Source organism: Aedes albopictus, chromosome 1 (assembly GCF_035046485.1).
Source record: "Aedes albopictus strain Foshan chromosome 1, AalbF5, whole genome shotgun sequence".
In the NCBI taxonomy this organism is placed as follows: Eukaryota; Metazoa; Arthropoda; class Insecta; order Diptera; family Culicidae; genus Aedes; species Aedes albopictus.
In genome coordinates this window covers 324,784,465-324,798,973 of record NC_085136.1, presented here as the reverse complement: position 1 = coordinate 324,798,973, position 14,509 = coordinate 324,784,465, and the positions used below count along the sequence as shown (strand labels likewise).

The 14,509-nt window shown below is 42.5% G+C and overlaps 1 protein-coding gene across 1 annotated transcript; it reads right to left on the bottom strand.

Moving 5' to 3' along the window:
* Nucleotides 1-12,609: 12,609 nt before the first annotated feature.
* Nucleotides 12,610-14,139, bottom strand: LOC115264342 (palmitoyl-protein thioesterase 1). Its single transcript, XM_029868008.2, has 4 exons — nt 13,828-14,139; nt 13,618-13,763; nt 13,364-13,452; nt 12,610-13,287 (listed from the first exon to the last, which is right to left on the bottom strand). The coding sequence occupies exons 1-4, from the start codon at nt 13,937-13,939 to the stop codon at nt 12,732-12,734; spliced, it is 903 nt and encodes a 300-aa protein (XP_029723868.1). The 5' UTR covers nt 13,940-14,139; the 3' UTR covers nt 12,610-12,731.
* Between the last annotated feature and the right edge of the window lie 370 nt (nt 14,140-14,509).

The window sequence follows — 14,509 nt, the reverse complement described above, 5'->3', positions numbered from 1 at the left end:
CTGAGAAGGATTCGCTCAGAATCCTGAGAAGGATTCGCTCAGAATCCTGAGAAGGATTCGCTCAGAATCCTGAGAAGGATTCGCTCAGAATCCTGAGAAGGATTCGCTCAGAATCCTGAGAAGGATTCGCTCAGAATCCTGAGAAGGATTCGCTCAGAATCCTGAGAAGGATTCGCTCAGAATCCTGATAAGGATTCGCTAAGAATCCTGATAAGGATTCGCTCAGAATCCTGAGAAGGATTCGCAAAGAATCCTGAGAAGGATTCGCAAAGAATACTGAGAAGGATTCGCAAAGAATCCTGAGAAGGATTCGCAAAGAATCCTGAGAAGGATTCGCAAAGAATCCTGAGAAGGATTCGCAAAGAATCCTGAGAAGGATTCGCAAAGAATCCTGAGAAGGATTCGCAAAGACTCCTGAGAAGGATTCGCAAAGAATCCTGAGATGGATTCGCACAGAATCCTGAGAAGGATTCGCACAGAATCCTGAGAAGGATTCGCACAGAATCCTGAGAAGGATTCGCTCAGAATGCTGAGAAAGATTCGCTCAGAATCCTGAGAAGGATTCGCACAGAATCCTGAGAAGGATTCGCTCAGAATCCTGAGAAGGATCCTCTCAGAATCCTGAGAAGGATTCTCCCAGAATCCTGGGAAGGATTCTCCCAGAATCCTGGGAAGGATCCTCTGTGAATCCTGACAAGGATTCTCTGTGAATCCTGACAAGGATTCTTTGTGAATCCTGACAAGGTCTCTGTGAATCCTGACAAGGATTCTCCGTAAATCCTGACAAGGATTCTCTGTGAATCCTGACAAGGATTTTCTGTGAATCCTGACAAGGATTCTCTGTGAATCCTGACAAGGATTCTCTGTGAATCCTGACACAGATTCTCTGTGAATCCTGACAAGGTCTCTGTGAATCCTGACAAGGATTCTCCGTAAATCCTGACAAGGATTCTCTGTGAATCCTGACAAGGATTCTCTGTGAATCCTGACAAGGTCTCTGTGAATCCTGACAAGGTCTCTGTGAATCCTGACAAGGATTCTCCGTAAATCCTGACAAGGATTCTCTGTGATGTAGCATGGTCACTTTTGTGTAAATATTATTTTAAGATTTATTCAATAAATTATAGAAAATGTATATAAAATGTACATAAATTGTATATTAAATTAAATATTTTTCATGTTCTTCAATGTTAATTTATTATCCGTGTTAATTTATTTTTCATTCAAATTTAATGTTTTCAGTGTCAAATGTACTAAATTCCAAAGTTCACTATAAATGTTTTGCGATATTCAATGTCACCATTCGAAATGACATGCACTTCAAAACCGCATACAACTTGCATGCAAGTCACCTTCACAAGTCTAATACATGTAAATACGATTCCTGCCGTTCTATCCACTACACCACGAAACCCGAACAATCTCGAGGTTCAATGTTCAAGCCCGAACTCTCTCGTCAAAAATAGATCGGGTATTTAAAAATAGAGGGAGCGATACAGATCATTCAGACGGGTATGAAAGTGAAAGAGATAGCAATTTATTCGGTTCTCATTCGTGGTTGATGAGAATTGTCGTTTGAAAAGATCGTAAAATTACTTCGGTAATTTTACGTATTTCCGGCCACGAAGTCTTGAGATCCGACCTTATCTGAGGACCTACAGAACTTCTACTCGTCCATTTTGACCTGGACCGTGGAAGAGGCGGGAGTGCGTGTTCTAAGTTCTTGTGTCGCGGTGTGTTTAATTAAGTATGTAATATAGTAAAATGTGAGAGGTCTTTTAGATTGAATTAATGTTACTTTTCGTTCCTTTCCGTTAGCAAGTTAGCCAGATCAATAACCTTTGTCAAAGGTTACGTGCGGTCAAGATAGTTCGTGTGTGCGTGTATGTGAATAAGAAAAGGTAATTGTGAAATTTGTTGTGTGGAGTAAACTTTTTGTTAAACGTGTCGAACAGCCGTTCGACGGCTTTTTATTCAGGATTTGATCCACGGCCGAAAGCTCGGCACACCGCACCTTTTTCGCCAAACGCGCTCTCGACCCCACTTCGCAGCGTCAAAAGTCCCGGTTTGAGGGGAAAGCCGGAAGGGAACGCCGTTCCGACAGAGCGGCCAAACCACGTTTTTGTTCGGCGTTTATGTGGTAGCAACCATACCGACCAAGCCACCGACGACCCCCATCGTCAGATCCGCCATCAACCAACTTTTTCGGTGATCGGAACATTCACCCACCGGAGGCGGCCGAATCCCACGTTTTCCTAAGTCGGCCATGCGGTAGTCACCCCACCGACCAAGCCATCGACGACCCCCGTCGCCCTCAACATCAACAAGCAACTGCGCCGGTGATCCGGTCCGTTTAGCGACCGGCAGCGAGAAAGGCGCACTTTCGGAACCGCCGCGCTTCGCACGCATTTGGAGGTAGCGGCGCAATACCACCGTAGGATGCGGTAAAAATAGCGTGCTGCTTTGCCAAGCCGTCCGTCGACCGCCACGCCGTCGCTTCTTCTTTGCCGGCGGCATTCATCAGCAGCTAAAAAGGTACCGTGAGTAGAAACCAATCAAATTAACCATGCGCATGTGTTAGAAGAACTCCACACAACTAACCGAGCTCGGGGAGATTATGAGTCGATAAATGTCGACAGAATCAAAACTAGGATAGTAACAAATTAATACCGCACACACATTAGGGAAAGCTAGAAGAAGAAGATGAAATAGCATGGAAAGGAACATGAATAAAACCTAGGTTATCAAATTTTGAATAAATGTTTCGTTAGTTTTCGTTACCTTCAATCATGCTGTATTTTGTAGAATGTTAGTGCTTTCCCTGTAACAGTTTTTTGGTCTTCGAGATTTCTCACGTTCGCGTCGTTCTACCTGTTTTTAGTTATTTTTGTACGCCAGGGTAGACTGCCTGGGAAATCAGTCTCTCCACTCACGTGTCCGAAGCTAACAGGGAAATTTGAATTGGTGAGTTCTTCCAATGATGATACTCGTGAGTGGTGTCTTTGTGAGTTGGTAGAACGACGGTTAGCATCAACCATATTTTGAGAATCGCTCAAGGCGACCTCTATAAGTGAGATATCTCGATTAGCCGTACTTTTGAGTTTTCTGTATCGTCCCTAAATCGCTATTTGGTCTCTTATAAAACAAACCCGCCCTGAGGTTGGGTTTCTTGCCGGGCAAACATAACTCGACAGACGGTCCTCTTCGGAGGTGGCGCTTAAGCCGTCCGTTTTCGGAGCCAGGGAACGAAGCAGAAGACGGGAAAACTCTTAGCCGCAATTTGCGTGCTACATTTTGGCGCCCACATGTAGCACATGATGTAGCATGGTCACTTTTGTGTAAATATTATTTTAAGATTTATTCAATAAATTATAGAAAATGTATATAAAATGTACATAAATTGTATATTAAATTAAATATTTTTCATGTTCTTCAATGTTAATTTATTATCCGTGTTAATTTATTTTTCATTCAAATTTAATGTTTTCAGTGTCAAATGTACTAAATTCCAAAGTTCACTATAAATGTTTTGCGATATTCAATGTCACCATTCGAAATGACATGCACTTCAAAACCGCATACAACTTGCATGCAAGTCACCTTCACAAGTCTAATACATGTAAATACGATTCCTGCCGTTCTATCCACTACACCACGAAACCCGAACAATCTCGAGGTTCAATGTTCAAGCCCGAACTCTCTCGTCAAAAATAGATCGGGTATTTAAAAATAGAGGGAGCGATACAGATCATTCAGACGGGTATGAAAGTGAAAGAGATAGCAATTTATTCGGTTCTCATTCGTGGTTGATGAGAATTGTCGTTTGAAAAGATCGTAAAATTACTTCGGTAATTTTACGTATTTCCGGCCACGAAGTCTTGAGATCCGACCTTATCTGAGGACCTACAGAACTTCTACTCGTCCATTTTGACCTGGACCGTGGAAGAGGCGGGAGTGCGTGTTCTAAGTTCTTGTGTCGCGGTGTGTTTAATTAAGTATGTAATATAGTAAAATGTGAGAGGTCTTTTAGATTGAATTAATGTTACTTTTCGTTCCTTTCCGTTAGCAAGTTAGCCAGATCAATAACCTTTGTCAAAGGTTACGTGCGGTCAAGATAGTTCGTGTGTGCGTGTATGTGAATAAGAAAAGGTAATTGTGAAATTTGTTGTGTGGAGTAAACTTTTTGTTAAACGTGTCGAACAGCCGTTCGACGGCTTTTTATTCAGGATTTGATCCACGGCCGAAAGCTCGGCACACCGCACCTTTTTCGCCAAACGCGCTCTCGACCCCACTTCGCAGCGTCAAAAGTCCCGGTTTGAGGGGAAAGCCGGAAGGGAACGCCGTTCCGACAGAGCGGCCAAACCACGTTTTTGTTCGGCGTTTATGTGGTAGCAACCATACCGACCAAGCCACCGACGACCCCCATCGTCAGATCCGCCATCAACCAACTTTTTCGGTGATCGGAACATTCACCCACCGGAGGCGGCCGAATCCCACGTTTTCCTAAGTCGGCCATGCGGTAGTCACCCCACCGACCAAGCCATCGACGACCCCCGTCGCCCTCAACATCAACAAGCAACTGCGCCGGTGATCCGGTCCGTTTAGCGACCGGCAGCGAGAAAGGCGCACTTTCGGAACCGCCGCGCTTCGCACGCATTTGGAGGTAGCGGCGCAATACCACCGTAGGATGCGGTAAAAATAGCGTGCTGCTTTGCCAAGCCGTCCGTCGACCGCCACGCCGTCGCTTCTTCTTTGCCGGCGGCATTCATCAGCAGCTAAAAAGGTACCGTGAGTAGAAACCAATCAAATTAACCATGCGCATGTGTTAGAAGAACTCCACACAACTAACCGAGCTCGGGGAGATTATGAGTCGATAAATGTCGACAGAATCAAAACTAGGATAGTAACAAATTAATACCGCACACACATTAGGGAAAGCTAGAAGAAGAAGATGAAATAGCATGGAAAGGAACATGAATAAAACCTAGGTTATCAAATTTTGAATAAATGTTTCGTTAGTTTTCGTTACCTTCAATCATGCTGTATTTTGTAGAATGTTAGTGCTTTCCCTGTAACAGTTTTTTGGTCTTCGAGATTTCTCACGTTCGCGTCGTTCTACCTGTTTTTAGTTATTTTTGTACGCCAGGGTAGACTGCCTGGGAAATCAGTCTCTCCACTCACGTGTCCGAAGCTAACAGGGAAATTTGAATTGGTGAGTTCTTCCAATGATGATACTCGTGAGTGGTGTCTTTGTGAGTTGGTAGAACGACGGTTAGCATCAACCATATTTTGAGAATCGCTCAAGGCGACCTCTATAAGTGAGATATCTCGATTAGCCGTACTTTTGAGTTTTCTGTATCGTCCCTAAATCGCTATTTGGTCTCTTATAAAACAAACCCGCCCTGAGGTTGGGTTTCTTGCCGGGCAAACATAACTCGACAGACGGTCCTCTTCGGAGGTGGCGCTTAAGCCGTCCGTTTTCGGAGCCAGGGAACGAAGCAGAAGACGGGAAAACTCTTAGCCGCAATTTGCGTGCTACAGTGAATCCTGACAAGGATTCTCTGTGAATCCTGACAAGGATTCTCTGTGAATCCTGACAAGGATTCTCTGTGAATCCTGACACAGATTCTCTGTGAATCATGACAAGGATTCTCTGTGAATCCTGACAAGGATTCTCTCTGAATCCTGACAAGGATTCTCTCTGAATCCTGACAAGGATTCTCTGTGAATCCTGACAAGGATTCTCTGTGAATCCTGACAAGGATTCTCTGTGAATCCTGACAAGGATTCTCTGTGAATCCTGACAAGGATTCTCTGTGAATCCTGACAAGGATTCTCTGTGAATCCTGACAAGGATTCTCTGTGAATCCTGACAAGGATTCTCTGTGAATCCTGACAAGGATTCTCTGTGAATCCTGACAAGGATTCTCTGTGAATCCTGACAAGGATTCTCTGTGAATCCTGACAAGGATTCTCTGTGAATCCTGACAAGGATTCTCTGTGAATCCTGACAAGGATTCTCTGTGAATCCTGACAAGGATTCTCTGTGAATCCTGACAAGGATTCTCTGTGAATCCTGACAAGGATTCTCTGTGAATCCTGACAAGGATTCTCTGTGAATCCTGACAAGGATTCTCTGTGAATCCTGACAAGGATTCTCTGTGAATCCTGACAAGGATTCTCTGTGAATCCTGACAAGGATTCTCTGTGAATCCTGACAAGGATTCTCTGTGAATCCTGACAAGGATTCTCTGTGAATCCTGACAAGGATTCTCTGTGAATCCTGACAAGGATTCTCTCAGAATCCTGACAAGGATTCTCTCAGAATCCTGACAAGGATTCTCTCAGAATCCTGACAAGGATTCTCTCAGAATCCTGACAAGGATTCTCTCAGAATCCTGACAAGGATTCTCTCAGAATCCTGACAAGGATTCTCTCAGAATCCTGACAAGGATTCTCTCAGAATCCTGACAAGGATTCTCTCAGAATCCTGACAAGGATTCTCTCAGAATCCTGACAAGGATTCTCTCAGAATCCTGACAAGGATTCTCTCAGAATCCTGACAAGGATTCTCTCAGAATCCTGACAAGGATTCTCTCAGAATCCTGACAAGGATTCTCTCAGAATCCTGACAAGGATTCTCTCAGAATCCTGACAAGGATTCTCTCAGAATCCTGACAAGGATTCTCTCAGAATCCTGACAAGGATTCTCTCAGAATCCTGACAAGGATTCTCTCAGAATCCTGACAAGGATTCTCTCAGAATCCTGACAAGGATTCTCTCAGAATCCTGACAAGGATTCTCTCAGAATCCTGACAAGGATTCTCTCAGAATCCTGACAAGGATTCTCTCAGAATCCTGACAAGGATTCTCTCAGAATCCTGACAAGGATTCTCTCAGAATCCTGACAAGGATTCTCTCAGAATCCTGACAAGGATTCTCTCAGAATCCTGACAAGGATTCTCTCAGAATCCTGACAAGGATTCTCTCAGAATCCTGACAAGGATTCTCTCAGAATCCTGACAAGGATTCTCTCAGAATCCTGACAAGGATTCTCTCAGAATCCTGACAAGGATTCTCTCAGAATCCTGACAAGGATTCTCTCAGAATCCTGACAAGGATTCTCTCAGAATCCTGACAAGGATTCTCTCAGAATCCTGACAAGGATTCTCTCAGAATCCTGACAAGGATTCTCTCAGAATCCTGACAAGGATTCTCTCAGAATCCTGACAAGGATTCTCTCAGAATCCTGACAAGGATTCTCTCAGAATCCTGACAAGGATTCTCTCAGAATCCTGACAAGGATTCTCTCAGAATCCTGACAAGGATTCTCTCAGAATCCTGACAAGGATTCTCTCAGAATCCTGACAAGGATTCTCTCAGAATCCTGACAAGGATTCTCTCAGAATCCTGACAAGGATTCTCTCAGAATCCTGACAAGGATTCTCTCAGAATCCTGACAAGGATTCTCTCAGAATCCTGACAAGGATTCTCTCAGAATCCTGACAAGGATTCTCTCAGAATCCTGACAAGGATTCTCTCAGAATCCTGACAAGGATTCTCTCAGAATCCTGACAAGGATTTTCTCAGAATCCTGACAAGGATTCTCTCAGAATCCTGACAAGGATTCTCTCAGAATCCTGACAAGGATTCTCTCAGAATCCTGACAAGGATTCTCTCAGAATCCTGACAAGGATTCTCTCAGAATCCTGACAAGGATTCTCTCAGAATCCTGACAAGGATTCTCTCAGAATCCTGACAAGGATTTCTCTCAGAATCCTGACAAGGATTTTCTCAGAATCCTGACAAGGATTCTCTCAGAATCCTGACAAGGATTTTCTCAGAATCCTGACAAGGATTCTCTCAGAATCCTGACAAGGATTCTCTCAGAATCCTGACAAGGATTCTCTCAGAATCCTGACAAGGATTCTCTCAGAATCCTGACAAGGATTCTCTCAGAATCCTGACAAGGATTCTCTCAGAATCCTGACAAGGATTCTCTCAGAATCCTGACAAGGATTCTCTCAGAATCCTGACAAGGATTCTCTCTGAATCCTGCCAAGGATTCTCTCTGAATCCTGCCAAGGATTCTCTCTGAATCCTGCCAAGGATTCTCTCTGAATCCTGCCAAGGATTCTCTCTGAATCCTGCCAAGGATTCTCTCTGAATCCTGCCAAGGATTCTCTCTGAATCCTGCCAAGGATTCTCTCTGAATCCTGCCAAGGATTCTCTCTGAATCCTGCCAAGGATTCTCTCTGAATCCTGCCAAGGATTCTCTCTGAATCCTGCCAAGGATTCTCTCTGAATCCTGCCAAGGATTCTCTCTGAATCCTGCCAAGGATTCTCTCTGAATCCTGACAAGGATTCTCTCTGAATCCTGACAAGGATTCTCTCTGAATCCTGACAAGGATTCTCTCAGAATGCTGACAAGGATTCTCTCAGAATCATGAAAAGGATTCTTTGAGAATCCTGACAAGGATTCTCTCAGAATGCTGACAAGGATTCTCTCAGAATCCTGCCAAGGATTCTCTCAGAATCCTTCCAAGGATTCTCTCAGAATCCTGCCAAGGATTCTCTCAGAATCCTGCCAAGGATTCTCTCAGAATCCTGCCAAGGATTCTCTCTGAATCCTGACAAGGATTCTCTCTGAATCCTGACAAGGATTCTCTCTGAATCCTGACAAGGATTCTCTCTGAATCCTGACAAGGATTCTCTCTGAATCCTGACAAGGATTCTCTCTGAATCCTGACAAGGATTCTCTCTGAATCCTGACAAGGATTCTCTCTGAATCCTGACAAGGATTCTCTCTGAATCCTGACAAGGATTCTCTCTGAATCCTGACAAGGATTCTCTCTGAATCCTGACAAGGATTCTCTCAGAATCCTGACAAGGATTCTCTCTGAATCCTGACAAGGATTCTCTCTGAATCCTGACAAGGATTCTCTCTGAATCCTGACAAGGATTCTCTCTGAATCCTGACAAGGATTCTCTTTGAATCCTGACAAGGATTCTCTCTGAATCCTGACAAGGATTCTCTCTGAATCCTGACAAGGATTCTCTCAGAATGCTGACAAGGATTCTCTCAGAATGCTGACAAGGATTCTCTCAGAATCATGAAAAGGATTCTTTGAGAATCCTGACAAGGATTCTCTCAGAATCCTGACAAGGATTCTCTCAGAATCTTGACAAGGATTCTCTCTGAATCCTGACAAGGATTCTCTCGGAATCCTGACAAGGATTCTCTCGGAATCCTGACAAGGATTCTCTCGGAATCCTGACAAGGATTCTCTCGGAATCCTGACAAGAATTCTCTCGGAATCTTGACAGGGATTCTCTCGGAATCCTGACAGGGATTCTCTCGGAATCCTGACAAGGATTCTCTCGGAATCCTGACAAGGATTCTCTCGGAACCCTGACAAGGATTCTCTCGGAATCCTGACAAGGATTCTCTCGGAATCCTGACAAGGATTCTCTCAGAATCCTGACAAGGATTCTTTCAGAATCCTGACAAGGATTCTTTCAGAATCCTGACAAGGATTCTTTCAGAATCCTGACAAGGATTCTTTCAGAATCCTGACAAGGATTCTTTCAGAATCCTGACAAGGATTCTTTCAGAATCCTGACAAGGATTCTTTCAGAATCCTGACAAGGATTCTTTCAGAATCCTGACAAGGATTCTTTCAGAATCCTGACAAGGATTCTTTCAGAATCCTGACAAGGATTCTTTCAGAATCCTGACAAGGATTCTTTCAGAATCCTGACAAGGATTCTTTCAGAATCCTGACAAGGATTCTTTCAGAATCCTGACAAGGATTCTTTCAGAATCCTGACAAGGATTCTTTCAGAATCCTGACAAGGATTCTTTCAGAATCCTGACAAGGATTCTTTCAGAATCCTGACAAGGATTCTTTCAGAATCCTGACAAGGATTCTTTCAAAATCCTGACAAGGTTTCTCTCAGTATCCTGAAAAGGATTCTTTGAGAATCCTCACAATAATTCTCTGAGAATCCTGATAGGGAATATCTGAGAATCCTGACAAGGATTTTGTCAGAATCCTGATAAGGATTTCCTCAGAATCCTGACAAAGTTTCTCTTAGTATCCTGACTTAGATTCTCTCAGAATATTGAGAAGGATACTATTAGAATCCTGAGAAGGATGCTCTTAGAATCCTGAGAAGGATTCACTCAGAATCCTGAGAAAGATTCTCTCAGAATCCTGAGAAAGATTCTCTCAGAATCCTTATGAGGGCCTTGACAAGCATTCAGAATGCTCTATCTCCTCACACTTTCCGGACAATCCCTGACTTGGAGTTCGCAGCCCAAGTAACAATTCCATTGTAGATTGGTTTTGTTTGATTTTTATTAGCGTTTTATCACTGCAATAATAAAAACTAACAGTTGTATGACTACTTTTATGAAAACCATTGATGAAATGTTTTATAGTACACTTGAAGATATCCATAAAGCCAGATTTTAAGTGTAAACAAAACTTTCCGATAAGTAAACCTTCTGGCTTTCATTGTTACCGCAATAAAACTGTTCAAACTCTCAACAGATGGCGATCCATTCGATTAGTAACGACATCTGTTGGAGGAAGAGCAGAAACTACGAAACTGTTAGGTTTATTGCGGTCATCATAAAAGTAATCGTGCTTTCGTTTTATTTTCGCTAATTATGGTCGTCGCCATATTAAAGAATTAGATAACGTGAATGGAAAATAGTTAATTTTGCTCAATTTAGCCATGAATTGATAGTTTGCCACAATTTCAATAACATTTTTACATACATGAACTCTTTCAGCTGAGTTTTCTTGTGATTCGAGATAGTTTTACTAAATTTACAAATTGTTTTTTTTTATTCCAAGATGAAAATATTCACCATTTTCGAAGCGCATTAATTTTATGTTTCTGCAATCTCAATATTCACAGTAAAGCTGAATACGCATAAGCCTACCAGCATAATAACTACTGAAATATTACTTTGAAATGATCGCTTTCTTCTTCCGAATGATGTATACAGGATGTATACAGGAGGATATATCCTCCTGAACTTTACGTGCCATAGAGAAGCTTCTCTGCATCTTGAGCTGTCATAGTTTTTGTTGAAAAAAAAACAACAATCATCATAACTTCTTTTCGAGAATGGAAAAATTTTCAACTAGGTTTTAAAACAGTTTTATTGCTACTCTTAATGTTTGCAAAACCTCTCCGAGAGTGGTCCACTTAGCCAGAAGAAGCTCTTAAAGATGTTATCAAGAGGTTTTGATGAATAAATCAGTTTTATTGCAAGTTTTATACAATTGATCATGAAGATCTGTCATAGAAACGGATAAAACTTAAAATGTTACTTGGGAATCATCCCACAATTGGTGCATCTATCCTGTTCTCCACATTCTTCTTCCAGATGTCGCACCTCGGTCTCGACCTGCAGTTTTTGGTCTGTGATCACCTGTTTTGGTCTGTGAAACACCCGTTAATCCGTATCCTCGTTGGCCAAGCCTTGTTTCGGGCCACGCCGAAACTATGTCAAGAAAAACGGACTATTTTCCGCACGATCCCTGATCAGATGTCCGGAATACAACGAATTTGAACAGAACTAAAGCTCAAGCCAGCTCAAAATGTACTTTCCATTTCTTAATTCTTCTCTTAAGATCATGTTGAAAACAATGCACATGAAAGACGCAAGTTTTCACTTACCGCATTCGAATCCAGCAGCATTTCCATATTTTGTGGTGCTTCACATATAGCAAACCGTTCCAAATCGTGGTTTCATATTTTTGCATTTTATGTTCGAAACATTCGAAACTGGTGCACTCACGAAAGCTCGTTATTGTGTTCGAAAATTGTTTTTGATTCTTATTGGAATTTTCAACATTGCATTGCACGAATAGTGATACCGAAAGCTTCCTAAGTTTACATACAGATGTCGCTTCGCGTGAAAAGCTCTATACATATAGGCCTGGAAAATTATCCTGGAATAAAGAAAAATGAGAAAATCCAAAAAAAATCTCGTTTTGAAATATTTGAATCATAGTTTTTGCCTAAGATTTCAAAACGGACATTTCAGTAGAAGAACCATTTCTGTATTACCATCTTCAAGTTACTTACTATGGGTTCTTCATACATCATTAAGACCAAAACCGCTCTTGTAACCGTTTTTTCAGTGATTGTTTTTTTGAGTTTGATGTTTGTGTTGGGGAACATCCATAAAAACGTGACATCTTAACGAATGGGTGGTGGGAGGTTTCTCTGACTTTGTAACAAGTCATGTGTCATATAGAAAAATAGCCAAAGTAACATTTTAAAGGCCTGATAGTCTGGAAAACAATTAAAACCGTGACAAAATCAAGCTTTTATTTGGAGTCTATTAAAATTCACAATCTTAATGACTTTTCATATTCATTCTGGATTCTATCTTAGGGAACGTCCATTAATGACGTAGCTTTTTAGGGGAAAGGGGGAGCCTGGAATTGTGTGACGAGCTATGTATAAAGTATGGGAAAATATGCTACGAGGGGGGAGGGAGAGTAAAAAATCGGTCAAAAAATGCTACGTCATTTATGGACACTCCCTTAGCAAAAAGCATTCAGAAAAAGATCGAAAGCAAAATAGTATTTTATGCCACTTTATTTCTCACAATTAACGAAACTGTATTAAGCATATTGCAGTCTTACAATTATATTATATGAAATCAGAATGCACTGCACCCGCCCTTCACCCTTCTCTTTGGTTTACAAAAACGGATAGATATTTTCCTTGAACCATGGTTTGCTAAACTGTAAATGATTTCCCTCACACTCCAAGAACACCAGCTTGTTTCTCTGGTGCATTTCCTGCAGACCAAGACGATTCTTCAGAAACAGCTCCGATTCCTCCAGCTTCTGGATGTCACGATCCTGTCCCGGTTTGTAGTAGCCAAACCACTGCGACTCGATCGGCTGAACAATTTTATCTTTGGTGAACTTCACCATGACAAATTTGTTTAAGCTCTGCAAATTTTCGATGTAGGATTCGTTGACCATCCGTTCGTTGTTGATGTCGGCCAGGAAAGTGCTGGACTCCTTGTAGATGTACTCGTTCAGAGGGTCGTGCCAGTAGGTCGCTTGCACCAGGTAGTCCTGCACCCACCGGGCGTAGGCAGCATAGTTGAGCAGCTGCCGGAAGTATTCACAAGTTTTGCTGCTCAACGAGGGGCAATCCGGTAATCCAAACACGCCCTGGTGCTGTCCCCCTAGGGTGATCAGGTTGTTCATTTTAGGAGTGGGACAGCGCTGAGCAATCGCCCGTCTAGAACAAAGAGAGAGGAATAGCCAATTATACATCGTAGAACAGAGCCATAAATTTGGCTAGGAAATTTACATACAGAAATTGTCCACCCTGGGAGAAACCGATCGCATTGTAGCCGTCAGCCAGTTTAGGATCATCATTCAGCTGCCGGCAGACTTCTTCGACCTAAAAGCACACGATACCAAAGATTGTTTCCATTTCTAGGCGAATGTGTTTGCTATCAAATCACGCTCTGCCAAGCCATAATAAGCCGAGCTTCGTTCACCACCCAATCAAAAGAAAGCGAAAAAAGAATGCACCACTAGCACCACCGAACAAGGAAATACCAACCTGCCTGTTCGGGTGAATTAAGTAACCACTTTTGAAGTCCGTAACGATCGAGCTCCCGATCTCGATGGACTTGACGTACACTCCAAGGTCTCCCTCCAGGAATGATTTGAAACCTCCCAAACTGAAGGGGAAGCAACAAGTATCACCTAAAAATAAGAAAAACGAAATATCGATTTCCCATTGGATTTGTTTCGATGACTCAATCCTTACCCATTCCGTGCCACATAACAATCGGAAGTCCTCCGGTGGCATTGGATGTTCTGGCTTGACATCCTGATAGGACGAATCCGATGAGAAGCACTGCGACACCAAAACGAATCATGATTCCGTAAAACTATATGAACTTTGGTACAGTAGGTATATCACATTCACAATTTTATTCCGTTCCACCAAGCGCAAGTCGATCTCTACCGAGTCATTGCCAGACGCGTAATGAACGGACGATGCAGTAGCTGCTTAATGAATCGAAATGTAAATAAACATACCTAGCAAATGCCGAATCAGGAGAGTCAGCACTGTTCACTGGTTTTTGAGAATGCGTTTGCGTTGCGATTCTTGTGCACTAGTAGGTAAATGTTGGGTAGTTCGAACACGAAACACTTTTCGAAATTGTTGCGTGTCTTTTTCCGATAGATGGCAAACGCTTCGGAAGCTTTATGGGATCTAATTTACAGAAGGCGAAAAGCTGTGGAAAATACTCCAGTTTGAATGTCGTTTGAATGAAATATCTGAAGACGGGCAACGACCTAAACTTGGAGAAAACAGTTTACAAATTTCGATTTTTATGGGGATCAACTCGGCACCAAAATGTCTGATTTGCATGGCGAACACGACGGGTGGGCCAAAATGTCCAGGCACGTGAAGAGGTCAAACCAACCGACGATAAGGTAGG

Coding starts and splice junctions, on each gene's coding strand:
- LOC115264342 (XM_029868008.2), bottom strand. CDS start 13,939: ATGATTCGTTTTGGTGTCGCAGTGCTTCTCATCGGATTCGTCCTATCA. Junction 13,764..13,827: donor TGTTATGTGGCACGGAATGG/GTAAGGATTGAG, acceptor TCTTATTTTTAG/GTGATACTTGTTGCTTCCCC. Junction 13,288..13,363: donor TCCCAGGGTGGACAATTTCT/GTATGTAAATTT, acceptor TCTTTGTTCTAG/ACGGGCGATTGCTCAGCGCT.